Source organism: Meriones unguiculatus, chromosome 8, assembly GCF_030254825.1.
Source record: "Meriones unguiculatus strain TT.TT164.6M chromosome 8, Bangor_MerUng_6.1, whole genome shotgun sequence".
NCBI classification, from domain to species: domain Eukaryota; kingdom Metazoa; phylum Chordata; class Mammalia; order Rodentia; family Muridae; genus Meriones; species Meriones unguiculatus.
The window spans coordinates 116,308,183-116,325,681 of record NC_083356.1 but is presented as its reverse complement, the minus strand read 5'-3'; the positions used below and the strand labels follow the sequence as shown (position 1 = coordinate 116,325,681).

At 46.8% G+C, this 17,499-nt stretch overlaps 1 protein-coding gene across 1 annotated transcript in view; it reads right to left on the bottom strand.

Annotated features, from left to right (window-relative positions):
* Positions 1–15,787, bottom strand: part of Pde11a (phosphodiesterase 11A) — a 324,698-nt gene extending 308,911 nt beyond the window's left edge. Inside the window, exon 1 of the mRNA XM_060390423.1 lies at positions 14,432–15,787. Coding sequence (XP_060246406.1) covers positions 14,432–15,322 — 891 coding nt within the window. The 5' untranslated portion in view covers positions 15,323–15,787. The remainder of the gene's footprint in view (positions 1–14,431) is intronic.
* Positions 15,788–17,499: the final 1,712 nt, after the last annotated feature.

The following is a 17,499-nucleotide window of genomic DNA, read 5'->3' as shown; positions in this document are numbered from 1 at the left end:
TGAGGCCATTAGTTCAATCCCCAATATCAGAAGGAAAAAAAAAAAAAAGTCTGATGTCTTGGAGGATGTTTCCTGGACACAAGTACAGACTGGCGAGGCGTAAGTGCTTCCCGGAGACAGTGGGGGTGGGGTGGCATGCATTCGCTGTCCCCAAAGGCTTGGTCCTGGCTCTCCAGACACTTTAATCTGGCTTGTGTTACTGGCCTGCACCAACGCTCTCTGTCTAACCGTCCATGTTTTCCCCAGGGAATCATTCTACCTCGTCTGAAAGGTATCACCACTGCAGTTTAAAGAAACAGAAAGCAGATTCCTAGATTATCTCGATGAACTCCACCACCCTGATCTTCTCAAAGCTTCAGATCAGTCCTGCTAAAGTCATAGTTTATTTCCCCCCTCTTGCTTTCATCCTCCACAGTCTGACTGGTAACACATTAAACATGTGTTCCCTGTGCCTGCCTCTCTCTAACATTCCCAGGCTGGACCACTCTATCCCTGGACCCATCCTGTACCAGTAGATGAGAGAAATGGAAAGATCCTTGGCCTTTAGGTGGCTTATCAGTGATGGTACCTTTGGTATAACCTGACATTCCAACCTGCTACACTACTCTAACTTGCCCTTGTGACCAAACTCACAGTTGCATTCTGTTTCTCATGTTGTGTGTTTGTGTGTGTGTGTGTGTGTGTGTGTGTGTGTTACCTACCATACCTTGTATACCTTGTATTAGGTGGTATGCTAACACAGAGTGCTCCAAAGCCAGGAAATCCATAGCCTATACCTTTAATAAATTCACAATTTGGTAAAAAGAGTAATGAGCCAAAACATAAGTGACAAAAGCAAAAAGAGTGTGAGTCATTTGGGTAAAGCATTATGGGAGCATTATGGGAGTGAGTGAGCAAACAGCTAACCATGCCACAACATGCAGGGACAACCTTTGGGGAGTTTGTTCTCTCCTTGTACAGCTGAGTTCCAGGAATTGAACTCACACAGGAACTTTCTTGGCTCACTGAGCCATCTCACTGGCTCCCGTTATTTATTCCACCCTTGAAAGTCACAGCGTCAGTTCTGTTCCAGGCTGGGTTATGAGCCAGTATCCATCACAGTCGCACCGAGCCCCACGCCTTTAAAATTCAGTGCTCTAAAATTGATAGTGATTTTCTTTTCGAATGTATGCCTGGAATATGAAGTCTGCTCTATCAGAGGTTCGTGTATTGTTCAGCAACTAGTGGGCTCTCAGCCCCCAGCTCCCTACCCCATCCTGTGACCCCTATATCATCCTATTCAAGGTCCTGAAGGGGTCATCAGTATGACCCCTTTCAAGGGTAAGCAGCTGTGTTCTGCTGGTAGCTTCCTTTCCCAGCTGTCACGGTTCTGTCACGGGTATGGAGAGAGAGTAAGAACCCTTCAGTGTCCTAAGTCATTCCTACTCTATGCTACTACTAATGTCCCGTAAAGGATTTGGGGGAGGAGGGTCTAGCCCACCCATCCTTTGGGGACTGCCTATGTTTTATTTAGGGGCCCCTGACCAGAAGCCACTGCCATGGAAAAGGAGGAGAGGAGATTTCTTGTATCCTATAGCACTCCCTTTTTTACATTTTCATGTTATGTACCCTAATGTGACCTTAACCCGTAACCTCATAACCTTCAGACTACTGAGCTTAGAGTAATCTTTTCTTGAGCAAATTTTCTCCCTTCTGAGTCCTAGTCTCCATTTCATTCTCAACGATAGGAGATAAAACTAGGCAACAACAAAAACCACAAGAGTCTCCCTGAGCCTTTCGGATCCCTCTCAAACCCACAAGGTTTTTCTCCTGTAAAACTTGTTGCAAACAAACCCATGAAGACTTGCTAGAGAGCACAGCTCACTGCCTGAAGACCTCAGACTGAGCAGGACGATTGATGGGGTAAGATAAAGTCATATTGGGTGTAGCCTTGGCTGTGCTGGGCTCACTCTGTGGGCCAGGCGGGCCTCGAACTCACAGAGATCCGCTTGCCTCTGCCTCCCTGAGTACTGGGATTACAGTCCTGCACCACCTTGCCCGCCCAGCTACCGCAGGTAAGTATTTCTTAAGCAAAGCATCAGTGAAATGGGAGCTGAGTTTGTGGTCTCCCTGGCCTGGCCTATACAATCCTAACACTTCGTTTCACCATTTCTCTCTCCCCATCATCTGGGGAAGGCAGCTCTGTGTGGAAGATGTGGAGGCTGGCCGTCAAGGAAGAAGCCTTTTTGGGAACTCAGCTGTGCGTGAGCTCCAGCAGAGGGAGAACCAGCTTGCGTGTGTCACCTCCGGGGTGACACTGTGGTTTGGAGGCGTGACTATGAAAGCAACAATTAATGTGGAGCTTGAGTGTGGGTCCAGAGTGTAAAAGAAAGCCTATTCTTGAACGTTCCCCTCTGAGATTACCTCTAATGTTTTCACCTGCCATCGTCCAGCTTTGCATGACAGACTTTTTACATTTACTGACGCTGCAAGGCAACGCACAACGTTTCTCCTATATAATTTCACTTTTCTTGACACTAGCCTTTTAAGACATAAGTATCTCTGTTTTATCGTTGCAGGTAAAAAACAACTAGAAAAATAAAATATGACACGGGCCATGGATAGTGGGAACAAATCCAGTATGTCTGCTCCAAAACTGCTTCCATCAATTACTTCCTTTGAGCTTCTGTTGTTATTGTTGTTAAGAAAACTGAGATTCTACTGCTTTCTAATATGCTCCGTTTGCTTAATAGCATTTTGTCAGCAATTTCCTCTGATTAAATATTCCATTTTATAATGAACCATAATCTGGTTAGCCAAGCCTTTAGTCAGATATTTTGGTTGAAATACTCTAATTTTAAATACACTACAATAAATTTTCATATATTAAATATATCAGCATCTGTACTCATAAAATTTTCCTTAGGATGACCGGGAGCTGTTATATTAAAAGCTATGAATAGTCTTAACGCAGTACATAATTGTTGCCAAATTTCCCCACATCACTGGTTCCCAAAGGCTGCAAGTTAGAGGCCAGCCTTGCCTCCAGAGCACATTTGACAACATTTCTATCTGGAGGCTGTTAAAGTTGCTACAAGGGAGCAAGTGTGTCTGGGCAGAGGCCAGGGGTGTTTTAAGAACTCTGACATATATACAATCAGCTCTCAGTTCACAACACTCAATCCAAAATACCAGTGGTGCCATGGCTGAGAACCACTGGGGTGGTTAAATGAAGTGAGTGTGTGTGTGTGTGTGTGTGTGTGTGTGTGTGTGTGTGTGTACACATATGATAATCTATTCATTCCAGCTGGTTCTTTCTCTGGAACATGATGACCAGAACAAGCTATAGCCTTCATAACACTGAGTGTTAGTCTTGAGGCAAAAACCATAATAGAAGTGCTCCTATTTATTCAAATACAGTTTGCCGGGCACCCACTCGTTGCCAAACGCTGTGTAATAAGTGCCAAATTACCATCCCAGGACAAGGGTCAGATCAGTTGAATAATAGAGAAGAGGTGGCTTGTGGGTAAATTCAGGCATCACCTGCTAATGAGAAAGCATATTTAGTTTCATTTTGTGCCTCCATATTTTCCATGAAACTGTGCACTGCATCTTTTCCATGGTTTCTTGTTAAATTACTCAGCCCCACAAGGTTGCCTCATGAAGTTACTAATAGAGCCATATTGCTATGATTTTCTTTTCTTTTCTTTTTTTTTGTTTTTGTTTTGCTTCTTTAGCAGCTCTCTCTGCAGAGTGAATTGGCTCTCCCTTCCACAGAAACCCGAGGCCTTAAACATGAAACATTCTTGTGGTAGTGTCTCCTCTTCTCCCAACTGACCTTTTGTTTCTGCAATTTATCTCAGTGGAATCTCAATTTGGCTAATTTGGAGGTGGAAAAGTGTTTTCCTGCCCTTTGTATTTTGAATTAGCAGGAAGTCCCAATCTGTTCCCAGTGGGCATGAGTAAAAAGCAGGAGTCAAGACAGAAGCTGCTCTCTTGTTTCATGAGAAGAGAGGAGAAAAACCTCGTCTCCTGGCTGGGCTCTCCAACGTCTTGCTTTGCTCCCTGTGGGGTAATGCCTGGAACTTCACTGAGACTAGCTGCTCACCTCCTCAGTTCTTTACATGATAATCTCAGGTCTATGAACCTGCTATGGCTGGCAGGTGTTTTTCAAGCCAGGACTGAAAAGAATAAGAAGTAGATAGATCTGGTCTTGGTGTCACATTCCTAAAGACAAGAACGAAGCAGAAGACAGTCCTAATAACTGCACTGAGTCCAGCAGGCTAGTTGGGACGCATGGGCACTCCAGAAAATGGGCTCTGGATACAAACGGGTATAGTGTCACTTGTCCAGCAATCCCTATGCAAAAAGAAGAAAAATCTAGAAAGGTTCCTAGCAACTCTGTCCCATGCCTACAATTTTTTAACTCTGTTACAGCCAATATTAAACTTTAAATATGTGATCACGTACATTAGGTTGTAAAATACCATAAAAGGCATTCTCTCATTAAACCGTACCCAGCCATTTAAATGATAAAGGAATACCATCAAAAATTTTAATTGAAAAAAGTAAAGGTTAAAACGTTCTGGTAATCTGATAAAGTGACATAGTCAGCACGGATGTGAAATGGATAATGTGCAGCCTTTACAGAAATGCCAAGAAAGCATAGAAGACAAATATAAAGAAAGCCTCCCTGTTAATTAGTGGCCAATGAATTTAAAGTCAAATTAATCACGAAAGTAAACATGGTAGTTCATCCCTGTGAGGCTGAAGGGTAGAGCACTTTTCTGGAATGCCCCAGACCTCGAGGCCAGTTTTCAGCAACACATGCACACGCAGGTGGGAATACAGGTTCTGAATTGTTTGATCTGAATAGCAAAGGCACTCTTGGGGGGGGGGGTGCTAGCTCTTAGAATTGGCTAGCCTTGGGAGTTAGCAGTCTTTCCAGGATTCCCCAAATGCCAGAGTATCTAGAATATAGAAAATAAGCCAGTCATGGTGATATACACTTCCAATTCTAGAGCTGAGGAGGCTGGGGCAGAAAAATTTTAAGTCTAGCTTGGGCTGCATTAGCAAGACCCTGGTGGAAAAAAGAGAACTGGAGAGGAGGAGGAGCAAATGGGGAGGAAGAACCCAAGCAATTTAGCCAATACAGATACTTTAGATGGAAAGTTCCCTTTTGTGTGGAAGCTCATGGGCAGAGCCAGTCTGTGAACTCTGAAGAGTGTGTTTGAAAACATTAACCAGGCCTTACATTTCTTTTGAAAATGCTTTTTCACTATCTCATGGGGATGTGACGATTCGATTAAACAACTATAAAATACTGAAAGGTGGACATGTCCTGAGATACCGTCTTTAAGTTATTGCTGAAAAATCGATAACAGGGCCTGAGAATTCAACCCCTGTTCTCCAGTCCCTGCTCCTGAGCCTGGAGCCTGGAATTCCCACTGCACTGTGAGATCTTCCACAGAAACATTAAAATTATGGAGAAAAGCTCCACCGACAGAAACAGAGCCATCACTGTTTGTGATGACCCTGGAGCTTCTTCAGGAAAGCAGAGCATCAAGAACCAGCGGAATTGCACGGAAAGGTAGCGAGTGTCATGGTGGCCTTAACACAGGGTTGGGTCACAGTACTCCAGGCACTGCTGCCATTTGGTTTGCCTAATTCTGTTCCTCCCTCAGTCTCTACACATGGCCCTCGTGAGAAATCTGCATCTTTGACGGACCTTTGGGTTTCCCTCTCTGGATGTCCTTGTCACCTGTTGCTGTGCCGCTCTGCGCCACAGCTGCTGGGCCACTTTCCCTTCATCCACCCAGCCTTCTCAAGTCCAACCCATGTGTGGCACTGGCAAGAGGGCAGCTCATGAGGAGGGGCCTATCTCCCAGACTCCTCTCTTCAAGGACTTGGCTTGTCCCTGTCTAAGATGCTGTCCCAGGCCACTAGCCCTGGATAGGCTGCATGCACACACAAACACACACACACACACATGCGCGCACGCAACTATTGTAGTCTCTGGGTCTTTGAAGTTGCTTGTGCATCTTGAGGTGGCAGTTTGGGTGTGGAGAGAGGAGGAGAGCCCAATATATTGGTCATAACTCTAAGGAACAGAGGAGAAGCAGGGCTTTCTCGGGGATATGGTCCAAGGACAGCTAATAAAACCAACTCAGAATCAGCAGCTTTCAAATGCAACCATCTGAAAACTGAATATTTATGAGACCTTTTGAAACTACGTGAAGCATAAGGCTTATAATCAATAAGCTTGAAAGGGCAACACTTCTGAAAATAAATAAATAAACACAAGGCTGATCAATATAATCTCTCACATCTGTAAGGGATTGGCAAAGAAAAACAAGACAAAACAAAACCCTATGATTTTCCAGGCCTTGAGCTAGAAGCGCTGCCTTACCTTTGAGAAGCTTCCTGGGAAAACTAACAAACTCAGCTAAGCAGAGCAGTAATGTTCGGCCATGGAAGTTTTTAGCAGCGTTCCTAGTTGCTGGTATTTATTTGTTTAGGATCAGGCTGGCTGCCTTTTTGTTTGTTTGATACAGTGTCTGTGTAATCCTGGGTGGCCTGAAAGTCACTGTATAAGATCAGGCTGGCCGCAAACTCACATGAGATGCGCCCGCCTCTGCTTCCTTATTGCTGGCATCAAAGCTGTGTGCCATCACACCCAGCTAGGCTGTTCTGGGTATAACAGGATATCTATACGACCTCTTCAAAGCAGAAGGAAAAAATAAAATTAAAACAAAAAAAACAAGGGACATTGGTTGATGTAGATGAGCAGTTCAGAAAATCCTCTGGTTATATGCCTTTTATATGACCTTTATATGCCTTTTCCTCTTCAGAATAGAGACTAAATCCTTTAAAGACACGCTCAGGAGATGCGCTTTGAGCTTAATCACTGCTGTTGTCTGAATAGCTTGCTATTTGGCGGCCTATCAGCTGCCCGGAGTCAGGCAGAGACACGGCGCAATCACTCTGTTCACAATGCATCTCTGTTGGGTCCACTGCAGGGTTAGTGAAGTCCTAATTTAGCTCTCAACGAGCCACGTAGGAGATCACTTAGACAAGTAGCCAGGAGTGCTAGTGCTGGGGAAGGAGGGCAGGTGCATCACCTCACTACGAAGATTCAAAGAAGGCCAGAGGCACAGTCGGGCGGGATGAGAAACGATCAGCAAGCTGCAAGAAGGTGAATGTCCAAGGATGAGAGCGGGAAAACGCACTGGAACTCCCTGTGTAGCCCAGGCCGTCGCCACACGTGTGCCGTGGCCTCCCTGGTACTGAGGTTACCTTAGGGACTACCGTGGGAACTTAGACTGTAAGGGAAGAGGCGAGCGAAGGGCGGGGGCCCAGTGTGTGTACAGTAGTGAGTGTCCAGGAAAGACCAAGCCAGGAGTAGCCAGGCATGAAGGTTCTGCAGGTCACGGATCTCAGCACGAATAGCAGCTGCCTCCATGGTCAGCTGAGTCACTTTGAACAAATTCTTAAAGTGGCCAAGCCTCAGTCTTTAAAAAGGCTGAGAGGAAATCCTAACTGCGGGGTTAACTGACCCACAGTCCATTGGTAAGTGGGGTTATCGTTAACCAACACCGGCGCTCATGCTGCCTTTCATCACTATTGCTAATAGATACCCTATAGACGTGTCTCGTAGTTTCCCATCCGTTTCGTTCAAAGTGAAAAGACCTATATTTTCTGATCAAAAGCAAGTATCATTTAATATGTGAAGCCACCATTCTGTTAGAACTAGCCGGTTAATAAGGAACCCTTGGGTGTTGGCAAGTACACATCTTATAATACCAGAAAAACTTCTTTGCTATTTTCACCCAAAAACCAAATAAATAAATTTAGCCTTTAGTGCCTATAAATGACCAAAGAACCCAAGTTTCTCCCAAAATATCACAAACCCATCCCGTTTTCTTATAGTTAAACTTGCCTTTTTATGACTCACATCCTACTTCTCCACAAGACTGTGGTCAGGTCGCAAAGTACCACCCTGAATCTAAGGAACCAAAGAAGCAAGCAGGGCGCCTCAGAGGGTGGGGTGACCTCCCTCCAGGACAGAGCAGAGCTACTTGAGAGGGAGGCTTCACATGCCTCAGAACACTATGTTAAACAGGAAAAATTAGCTTCCAAGCTAAGCCCGCCTTGTAAATAAACAGGTGCCCAAAGCTCAAGAATCGAAGTGAGTTGGCCAGATTCATAAACATTTACTTCACGGGTTAAGAAGGAAATCCAAGTTCACCCTAAGTCACCGCTCCATGGGACGGGGACTTCTCTCTGCTCTTGTCTTCAGACGAAGCAGCCAATTTGTCCTTGTGTTTATCGTGATCATGTGTCTGTCAGGAAGAGGTGCTGAAACGGGAAATGTTTCCCGCTGCAAGCCCAAGAAGAAATCAATTCTAGTTCTGGGCTAGTGAACCTGCTCATGGGCTTTAAACACTGTGTGCAGAACTGAAAATAGCATTTCATGGAATTCATAATACAGTATTGGGGGATGGTCAGCATCCCATTTGAAGTCAGCCTCACTGCTCAGTGATGGGACCACAGACCACCTGTGTCCCCGGTTCCCTCGTTAGGGAATGATGAACTCTCTAGATGCCTAAAATCAATTCCTTCTGACTGGCATGTTTAATGTAAATGTGGAGAGTAAAAGCAGGTGGGCCAGCCTGGTCTAAAAAGAGAGTTCCAGGACAGCTAGAAAAATGAATTCCATGACAACGAACTGTTAAATGTTAGTGTAATGTTAGTTAATACATACTGAACATCCCACTATAGTATGACGCGTGTAATTTCTGTCCTGTTTTCTACCTCTTCTCAGGCACAAGCAGTCAGCTGTGTCTTCCTGCATCATGGCAAGTCAGAGCAGGGTTTGGATGGGCAAAGACAGAGGGGAAAAAACTTATCCCTGGCAGGAAGGAAGCAAAGCACAGAAATAGAAAGGCCCTATCCAGGCATCGAAAATGGTCCATAACTTAATTAGGACGAAGCTGGGGCCACTCGAAGGACTGCAATAGACACTGAGCTGGAATAAAATCGAGCCTCTTACACTCAGTGTGTATGACTCAGAGTCAGGCAGGGCCAGCTTCGTGCGCGCGTGGCCAGAGCGGTTGTGGGAGGAGGGGCAGATGCTGCTCCACTGCAGACAGTCTTACTGCCTCGGTTTTAAAATCTACTTTGCTAATAAAAATTAAAAAAGAAAAAAAAAAAAAAAAAAAGAAAAGAAAATCTAGTTTGCATGAAGTCCAATGGAGCAATCCAGTTTGAACCAGTTCAGAGATCTGGCTCTCTAGGCATTCCCAACCCACTCTCTGCCCCAAATTAGGTCTTGGCCACCTGACCCTTGCTCCCTGTTGTCACAGGCCCCATGGAGACCCCCTTCTCTCCCCTTTGCCCTGGTGATAGGCACAGCAACCCAGCCGGCCATAGAGATAAAAACCCATCTGTCACGTCTACTGTGGCTCTCTGCTCTTAAGCTGGGTCCATGTGGAAGCATGAGACCCAAACATGCCGCCCTTGGCATCTCAGGCTGGAACAAGGCTGTGGTCATCTTCACCCTAAGCTGGAGGTGCCAGGGAGCATGCAGCAGGCAGTTCACCCAGGGCTTCTCACCCACCTCAGGCCAAACACAAAGAATTTCTCAGCGGGGAAGTTGCAGTCCTTTAGGATTTCTGTCTGGAAGTCAGGCTCAAGGTCTGGAGGGCAGCCTCTGGGGAAAGGGGGTTCCCTTCTCCGTCCAATCATTTTGCACTGAACTCCACAAATCACAGCTCCAGCCCTGGGTCCTGAACAGAATCTTTTTCATTAACGTGGGGTTTTATCTGTTTGCTTGCTTTGTTTTGTTTTGAGAAAGGGTCTCCCTTTGTATGTAGCTCAAGCCGGCCTCAAAGACAATGTAGATGCAAACTCAGAGCGATTGCAGGCATGGGCCATGCCACACCTGGGTGGCTCCTGGGTTCTGATAGAGGTGTTACTCCCCACACGCCTCTCATGCTTACAACCTCCAAATCACCATTGATTTAACCCCCACCCACCCATAGGACACATCCTGTCTGTTCCCTGTTGCCAGTTTCCCCATCTCCGCTTAGTTCTGTGCTTCATCATGACTCCCCCAGACCATTCAAGCCTTCCTCTATCCCGTCTTTCAGTCACCCAGTCACTCAATGTGCCATTTTGATAGTGCCAAGAGGCTTCACGTGGTCTATTTTCAGCAAACTCTTTATCAGGTGTTCAAAGTCTTTCATGTGTTCTCAACTCACTTTTGCACACTAAAATTATATATATCACATGCAACTTTTTAGCTGAGTTAAAACACTCCTTGTCACCTAGACACATCTTGTGCTTGCATTTCACTCTTTCTGAAGCCATTCTGCAGTACCTAAAACACCTGCACTAGCCTCAAAATCATCTCCAGCCAGAGAGTCTGACCAACAGCTGGCACGGCACGCCCTCAGTCTTCCCCCAAAAGCCCCCACTGTGACTCGTAGGGTAACAGCGTTACCATCCAGCTCTGCCATCTGAGTGCGGCATGGTAAAGAGTGCCTGCTTTCAGCGGGGCCACAGGAAGCCTGCCCTCTCACCTTTGTGTACTTGCCTGCTGGGTCTGAGGGACTCTGTTGTGTAAACAGAGCAGGTTTTCTGAAAGCCTCGCACACCTGGAGCTCTCCTGCGTCATCTCTCTGCTCCTCTCAGCTCTCCTAACAAAACAGCCCGCTGATTTTCAGACCCAAGCCCATCAAACACCTGTATCGTCATTATCAACACTAATGCAAACTCATCTCGCACTTTTTATTAATGTCTAAAGTGCTATACTCTGGGTGTTCAGAATAATCCAAAGAAAACACCTGTTACTTACGTGCTCTTATTTGCAACCTCTAGAGGGTAATTTATTCATTACTATATTAAAGTGGTCTGTTTAATAAGTTATAACTGTCAGAGAAGAAAGGTAAATTGCCGTCACTATGATCAAACTGGATACCTAAAAGGAATGTATTTTTCCATTTGCAAATTATTTTTTTTTCCTAATTTCAATTCTGTTTTTCTAGGATCAATTTAAAAATACAATGCAAAATAGTAAAAGCAAAAGAGATTTATTTTTGCTGCCAAACTCCTATTCAACTTTAGTATCTCATTAAATATTCTACCCTTGACTTCAGGATGCAATGTTCATTATCATAATTGCATAAGTGTCTTTAATGCCTTTTTCTTGCTCAAAGAAACCCCCAAATGATTAAGGCCATTAACCTAATTACCCAGTAATTAAAATTTGAAGCTCTGTGTGATTTCGCTCTCCTGAAAGGAAAAAAAAATGTACTAACTGAATCTGAGCAAGACACGCCTTTATCTATATGATTTATAAAGAATCAAGAAAGATTGTAATATTTTTACATAGAGACTTCAAGATGTTTCCATACATAAGAATTAATGCAGCATAATTAAAAGACAATGTGTGGCTGGAGAGCTTTGGGTTTGGAAAAATGACTCTGCAGTTAAGAACACTGCCTTCCAGAGGATCAGAGTTCAATTCCTGGCATCCACGTGGCAGATCACAACCCTCTGTACGTCCAGATCCAGGGCATCTGGCACCCTCTTCTGGCGTCTGTGGGTACTGCATGCAAGTGATGCACAGACAGGCACATAGAGTAATTTTTAAAAGGTTCAGTTTTCATTATGAGAAATCTGTAAGAGCAGAGAAGAGGAAAGATGAGGAAATGCTAGAACAGGAAAAGGAGGCAGCAGCAATGCAGCTCTGGAAACGTTATCCAGAGGAGCAAAGTATGGAGCTTTTGCTAGGCTAGGGTACGATAAGGTGCATTCAAAATGACACTTAAGGGACTCTTCAGAATAGAAGAATGGCTGTTTATATATTCCTTGGATGTGATGTTGGTTCCTAGACAGCTGCTCTGGTGAGGGAGCTTAGCACAGGGAATGATTAGACAGGTCAAAGGTGCTGAGCTCACACCTCAACAACAATTGAACCAGCCCCATCACCACCATCATTACCACCACCATCACCATCACTACCCACCACCATCATCACCATCACCACCACCATCACCACCACAACCACCACCACAACCATCATCACCATCACCACCACCATCACCACCACAACCACCACCACCACCATCACAGACTGTTGCCATTTCTTAAGTAATTGCCACATACGAAGTACTGTCTGCCTTAGGAGCTTCAGTGTAGCATCTCATTGCGTGCCCACATGCCACGTAGGTCTATTGTTCCCATTTCATGAATGAGAAATGGAGACTATGAGCTTAAGCAGTTCTCTTTAGGCACTAGTGATGATGATAATGTATTAAAACCAAAGGGAAAAAAGCAATTTCATCAGTGAGTATTGTAAGCAAAATGAAAACACAAACACACTAAAAATACACAAATGCATAGCAGAAGTTGGTGGTAAATTAAGTGAGGAGGATGATGATGATACTTTCTCACCCAAAACAAGTAAAACTGAAGGGACCCAAGATCTTAAGCTTCCTATAGCACCTTACCTGACATTCTCAAGCTACAACAAACGTGTCTTACTTATAGCCACTGTCACTGCCCTGAGGGAAATGGAGACAGAAAAAGCTTCCTTCTCCCACATCAGCTTCCAAATACAAAAAGGCAAGTGGCTTTACACTCTGCCTGTAGAATAAAGGCTGAGCGCCAGGAAGCAACAGCCACAAAAACAAAACAAAACAAGCAAAACTAATTTGCTATGCCTGTGACAACATCCATAGCCATGATTCTAGGCACCAGGAAGACCACCTTGGTGCGAGGATGCCAAGAATTATAGTCTTGAAGAAAGTGGCATACATGAACACTATCAAATGAAAGTCATGAGCTGAAAGACAACAGTTATAAAAAAAGCCATAGAGATAGGAGAAAATCAATTATGGATGAATAAGAGATGCAAAGGCAACAAAAAAGACGACCGCCCAAACTTCTGCAAGTATCCTGCAACTCAGGAAGTATTTCTGTAGCTCAGGCACACAGCAAGGTATGTGAAAAAGTAGGAAAGAATTTGTGATCTTTATAGATTTTTTTTGGCTCTTCAACAAATCAATAATTAAATATTTTCATTTCTTCCCATGGCTTTCTAGGAATACAGAGAAATGGACATTTATTGATAATCATAGTTAGGTTGCTCATTTTCAACTTTTTTAAAGATCAAAGTCTTTAAGAACGATATAATGAATAATGTAGCTAATCCCTAACAAAAGATTAACCAAACAAAATGTTTTCCTAGGCACTCCTTAATATTAAAGGGTCCTGTTGACAGACATCTCACAAAAATATGAGACTTGTGTTGGGCTCAGTTCAGTCAGTCTATGTAGAATTGCAAACTTTCAGATGGAGCAGAGAATAAATGTCCTTCCCACAGCTTTTGCTCTTGTGCTCAAAAGCACCCAAACTCTAGAGAAATACACATCTCTAAGAGACAAGATACAGTCTCGAAATGACCACAGAAACAAGCACAAGAGCTTTCCATTCTGAGGAAGTCTCACAGCAAGTGACACCCAGCTCCACCACACCGGAACTGAAGGAATGAGAACTGACTGCCTTTAGAGTGGATCTAAAATCCAATATCAAGCTCAAATCACAGTTCAGAAAGAAGGAAGGAAGGAAGGAAGGAAGGAAGGAAGGAAGGAAGGAAGGAAGGAAGAAAAGAAAGGAAGAGAGAGAGAGAAAGAAAACACAGACGGCAGCACGTTGGGTTTGTGTCTCCACTCGAATCCAGCATGTCTGGTGTGCCTATTGCTGTGGGGTTGCTGAAAATATGCCAGCGGGGGCATTTCACGAAGTAAAACCCGACTTGCTCCCATATCGAAAGCTGCCTGCTGCACCCTCGCTTCAGCATGACTCCCTTAATTTCCCAACCTCTCTACCTTCGCTGAAGCAGATATGAAGAAGACCTGAATGGGTTAGAGGTCCAGCATTCCTGTCTTTCCTCCTCTTCCACATTTTCACTATCTTGGAACTCTTTAAGAAAAGAGTAGGCATCAAGTATGCAATCAGGTACTCGGTTCACCTTCCAACCTTAAGCTAGAATTTGAAAGATTGTCATGCCTGCCCCCTCCCCCATCCATGCCCCAAACACCAGAGATGCCAAATACCCGCCAGGATAACACCGAGATTCTGGAGGCTACACATCGTTCTAGGAGTTCTAAAACCATATACACATGTTCTTAAGGCTACTATCTTGATGATATACACGTGGTATTGTTGAGTGATATATGAATTTCCCATAAGCCACTGTGTTAGGAAAAGACCGTTCCATCAAAGACGATATAACACTCTTAACTAAACTCAAGAAGGAGCTTAAATAGCAAGGTAATATTGCAAAGGGTCTAAATAAAAGTGGCCCTGGTTGTCAAAGGGTGAGGAAAGGCATGGCTGCCGGGCCAGGAGCAGGCTGAGAAGCAGAGGACACGCAAAGCCCTACCTGGTAGGCATCAGGAATATTGACTGTTTCTCCATGTTCCCCGACATAGCCAATGATGCCTTTGCCCCAGGGGACCTGCACCTCGTTTGAGTTCTCTGTGCTGCTGCAGGGGAGCAGTGGGGTTCCTGCATGCACATCAAAAAATTTGGAGACCAAGGTCTTCTTGCCAGGGGCCGCCCCCTCCACTAAGAAGAGAGAGCAGCGGTCAGCGTCCACCATGAGACAGACAAAGATGAGGATCTTGTAGCTTAGGCTGGTGAGGTCAAGGTCATTGGAGATATCCTTAACCAGCTCCAGGAAAAACTGGCGCTCGTTATGCTTTTTGAGGTGGCATTTGTAGTCGATGGCCGTAGGGGGGTATTGAGGCAGGTTCACCCTGGATTCCAGGAGGGCACTGAGGATGTGAGCTGTGGTGGGGGGCAGAGAGCTGGCCTTCCTGAGCAGGGCTCTCCGCCGGACACTGCTCAGGGGCTCCTGGGCCCGCGAGGTCACCTGTTCATCGTAGGTCCTGTTCACGTGGATGGCTTTGGAACGGGCGAAGCTCTTCCGCAGCTCTTTCTGCGAAGCTCTTCGCTGCAGGCTGCCATCACCCCGGCTGCCACTGGCCCAACTGGGACTCAAGGGAACCCCAGCACTTTCCCCACCACCGGGCGTGGGGTGGCTGTTGGCAGAGCCCTGGGGTCCAGCACCTCCACCCACGCCGGTGCTGCCTCTGCCAGCGCCGGGCAGGGCAGGCCTCAGGCCTGAAGCCCCCTGTCCCGAACTGTGCCTTTGTAGCCACTTGTCCACCAGCTCCTGCTTCCCTTTCCGCATCAAGTAATCTTCAAATAACTCGGGGTGCCTATCCAGGAAAGTTTCCACCTCCCCGAAGTCCAGGCGGGAGGCTGCCATGGTCCAGGGCACCCCTCGCCTCTCCTTTCTACTCTTGGACCACAGGTTAGCCTGTCCCGAGGCCTCTAGCTGTGGCTGCACATGCTTGCCCACACTAGTGTCCCCGGAGCGGGGCTACCTTCCTGCCAGCCAGCCGGAGGCTGATGGGAACAGCAGGATCCCAGTGGGGAGGTGCCTGCTCGTCTGGTGGCTCGGAGCCGCTGCCACCCACCCTACCCCAGCTCCTCCTGCTCCCGCCGCACAGGTGCCGGCCGCGGCCACCGCTGCTTCCCGGGCGGCTCCGGCTCCTGCAGCCGCCGCTCCGCCGCCGCCGCCAGAGCCGGCTGAGCGGACCACTGTGAGCCCGAGGTAGGCAGGACACGCCCCGGAGCCAGGCTGGGAGGAGCAGACGGGGCGCACCGCAGCCGGAGTCCACCGCCCAGGGTGCCAGGCGGTTCCTGGAAGAGTTGCTGCGCAGCGCCGAGCCGGGAGCGCACCCAGGTGCACCCCCCGCCCCCGCCCTTTCAGCCTCACCTCTCCAGCCCGCCCCGCTCCGCCCCTAATCCTTAAGCTTTCCAGAAGGCCCCTCGGGAGCCCAGTGGGAGTCCGAGTACCGAGAAATACTGATGATTTGTGAGGATCAGAGCCTAAAGTGCATGCACTCCGAAGAAACGAGGGTCCCCAGAGTCCGCCCGGGTCTTGTTTTTCTGAGATGAGACTGTACTTTTAGTTTGCTCGGTTCCTCGGGCTGCCCAGCACTCTGTGGGCGTGCAGTAAATACTAATCAAACTAGTTTCCCTGAAGTTCCCGGTATAAGAGATTCTTGAACAAAACTCGGGATGCTCCCCACCACAGCCCTTCTCTCCATGACGAAGGGGGCTGCAGGCTGAAGGAAGGGTTGAAGCTCAGTTGCCCTGGTCCAGGGTGAACCCGTGGAGCAAGCTCAGGGCAAGCGGACCTGAGGGCGGCGGGCTCCTTTCCTGCTGCGCGCTCTCTTCCTTTCGTGAAAGAGTCCTCGCAGAAATCACACGCCTTGGGGCTTATGTACAAAGACGTCTGCACTGCCTGGGCTCTGCACTGCCTGGGCTCTGCCCTGGGTATGTGTGTGATGTTTTCTTGAAGGAGGGCTGCATCTGCTCCTGCGAGTACCAAGCAGGTGCGGAGCCGGGACAACAGACAGACTCTTCTTCCAGCGTGCCAGAGATGAGCGTGATAGAAGAGAGCAGCGAGGAAGGCAGGGGAGGCTCCATGTGGCAGCGCTAGGTTGAAGGCCACAGTAAGGGGACTTCAGAGCTAAGGAGCCAGGTATACCAAACCTTAAATTAAGAGTAATTAAATTCTCTCACCTATGGCACAGGGTGTATTATCCCACTTTAAAGACAGAGAATGCTGGAAAGCTGAGCAGCTCTTCAGGGCTCCCAGTGAACTGGCACGCAGGTTCATTACTCAGGCTGTGGAGGGAGGCCTCCTCTCGGCCCTATCACTCACTGCACTGCCTCCCAGTTGGGTCAGTGAGTCCCGTCTGTGTCAGAACTTAGACCGGAAACAAGAAAGTGGATGATGGTAGAGTGTCCTCTGCTACTCTGCTGACAATACTGGGAACTGAGAACTCTGTGCTCAGGAGTTCCAAGTAGGCCAGGGAGGGTACACACACTTGCCACCACGCCTGGCAACCAGAGTCCCATCCAGGAATGCCCAGGGTGAAAAGAGAACTGACCCCCTCAAGCTGCCCTCTGACCTCAGTACTGTCCCCCACCAACTCACAATGATAAATGAATAAACAGATGTTATTCAAAATCTTTCATTCCAAAGGCTCGGGCTTTTAATCATCACGGCCTTGGGGCCTTGGGGCCAGCGTGAATGTAAGAAACAGCAGCACTTTCCTCGCCTCATTCACAACACTGCGGTGCTCTGACCAGCAGGATGGAAGAAATGGCTGCTGTTGTTCTGTAGAAACCTCCTTGATGTCTGATCACATAGCTTTCTATTTCCTCTTGTGAAGTTGTAATCCAGGGCTGACGGGATAGCTCAGTGGGTAGAATGTGTGCTTAGCACACACAAAGCTCAAAACGACATAAAGCAGAGATGTAGACCCAGCACTTGGGAGTTGGAAGCATCAGGATCCAACATTCAAGACCAGCCTGGGCTGCATGAGATGCTTTGTGTAAATAATAATAATAATAATAGTAATGATAATG